Genomic DNA, 676 nt, shown 5'->3' with positions numbered 1-676 from the left:
CAACAATAAAAATGAAATATAAAAATAAAAACAATACAAAAGTGACAGAGCAATTGGCATTAGATGGAAAAGGCAGTTTTAAACAGATGTGTTTTGAGTTGTGATTTGAAATGGGGGAATGAATCGATATTTCTGAGTTGGGGTGGTAGTAGGTTCCAGAGACGGGGAGCAGAGCAGCTGAATGCTCTACTCCCCATGGTGGTGAGACGGGCGGAGGGGACAGACAGGTGTGTGGAGGAAGATGATCTGAGGGAGCGGGAGGGAGTGGGAACATGGAGGAGGTCGGACAGATATGGGGGGGGCGAGGTTGCGGATGGCCTTAAATGTTAATAGAAGGACTTTGAAATGAATACGGAACTGAACCGGTAGCCAGTGGAGCTGTTGGAGGACAGGAGTGATGTGGTGGATGGAGGGGGTACGAGTAATGATACAGGCAGCTGTGTTCTGGACCAATTGAAGTTTATGGAGGGATTTAAGAGGGAGGCCGAAGAGGAGAGAGTTACAGTAATCCAGACGGGAAGTGACGAGGCTGTGGACAAGGATGGCGGCAGTGTGGGGGGTAAGGGAGGGGCGGAGGCGATTAATGTTTCGTAGGTGGAAGTAGGCAGACCGGGTAATGTTACTGATGTGGGATTGAAAGGATAGTGTGCTGTCAAGGATGACACCCAGACTCTTA

General features: G+C 49.1%; 1 protein-coding gene across 1 annotated transcript in view; it reads left to right on the top strand.

Annotated features, from left to right (window-relative positions):
* The first annotated feature begins 272 nt into the window (after positions 1 to 272).
* Positions 273 to 676, top strand: part of LOC111670708 (ephrin type-B receptor 2-like) — a 34,455-nt gene continuing 34,051 nt past the window's right edge. Inside the window, exons 1-2 of the mRNA XM_023427553.2 lie at positions 273 to 281; positions 370 to 552. Of these exons, the coding sequence (XP_023283321.1) occupies positions 273 to 281; positions 370 to 552 (192 nt within the window). The remainder of the gene's footprint in view (positions 282 to 369; positions 553 to 676) is intronic.

Source organism: Seriola lalandi, unplaced genomic scaffold, assembly GCF_002814215.2.
Source record: "Seriola lalandi dorsalis isolate HSWRI2012SDOR001 ecotype SW California unplaced genomic scaffold, Sedor1 jcf7180002054861, whole genome shotgun sequence".
NCBI classification, from domain to species: domain Eukaryota; kingdom Metazoa; phylum Chordata; class Actinopteri; order Carangiformes; family Carangidae; genus Seriola; species Seriola lalandi.
This window is presented reverse-complemented; position numbering and strand designations above follow the sequence as displayed.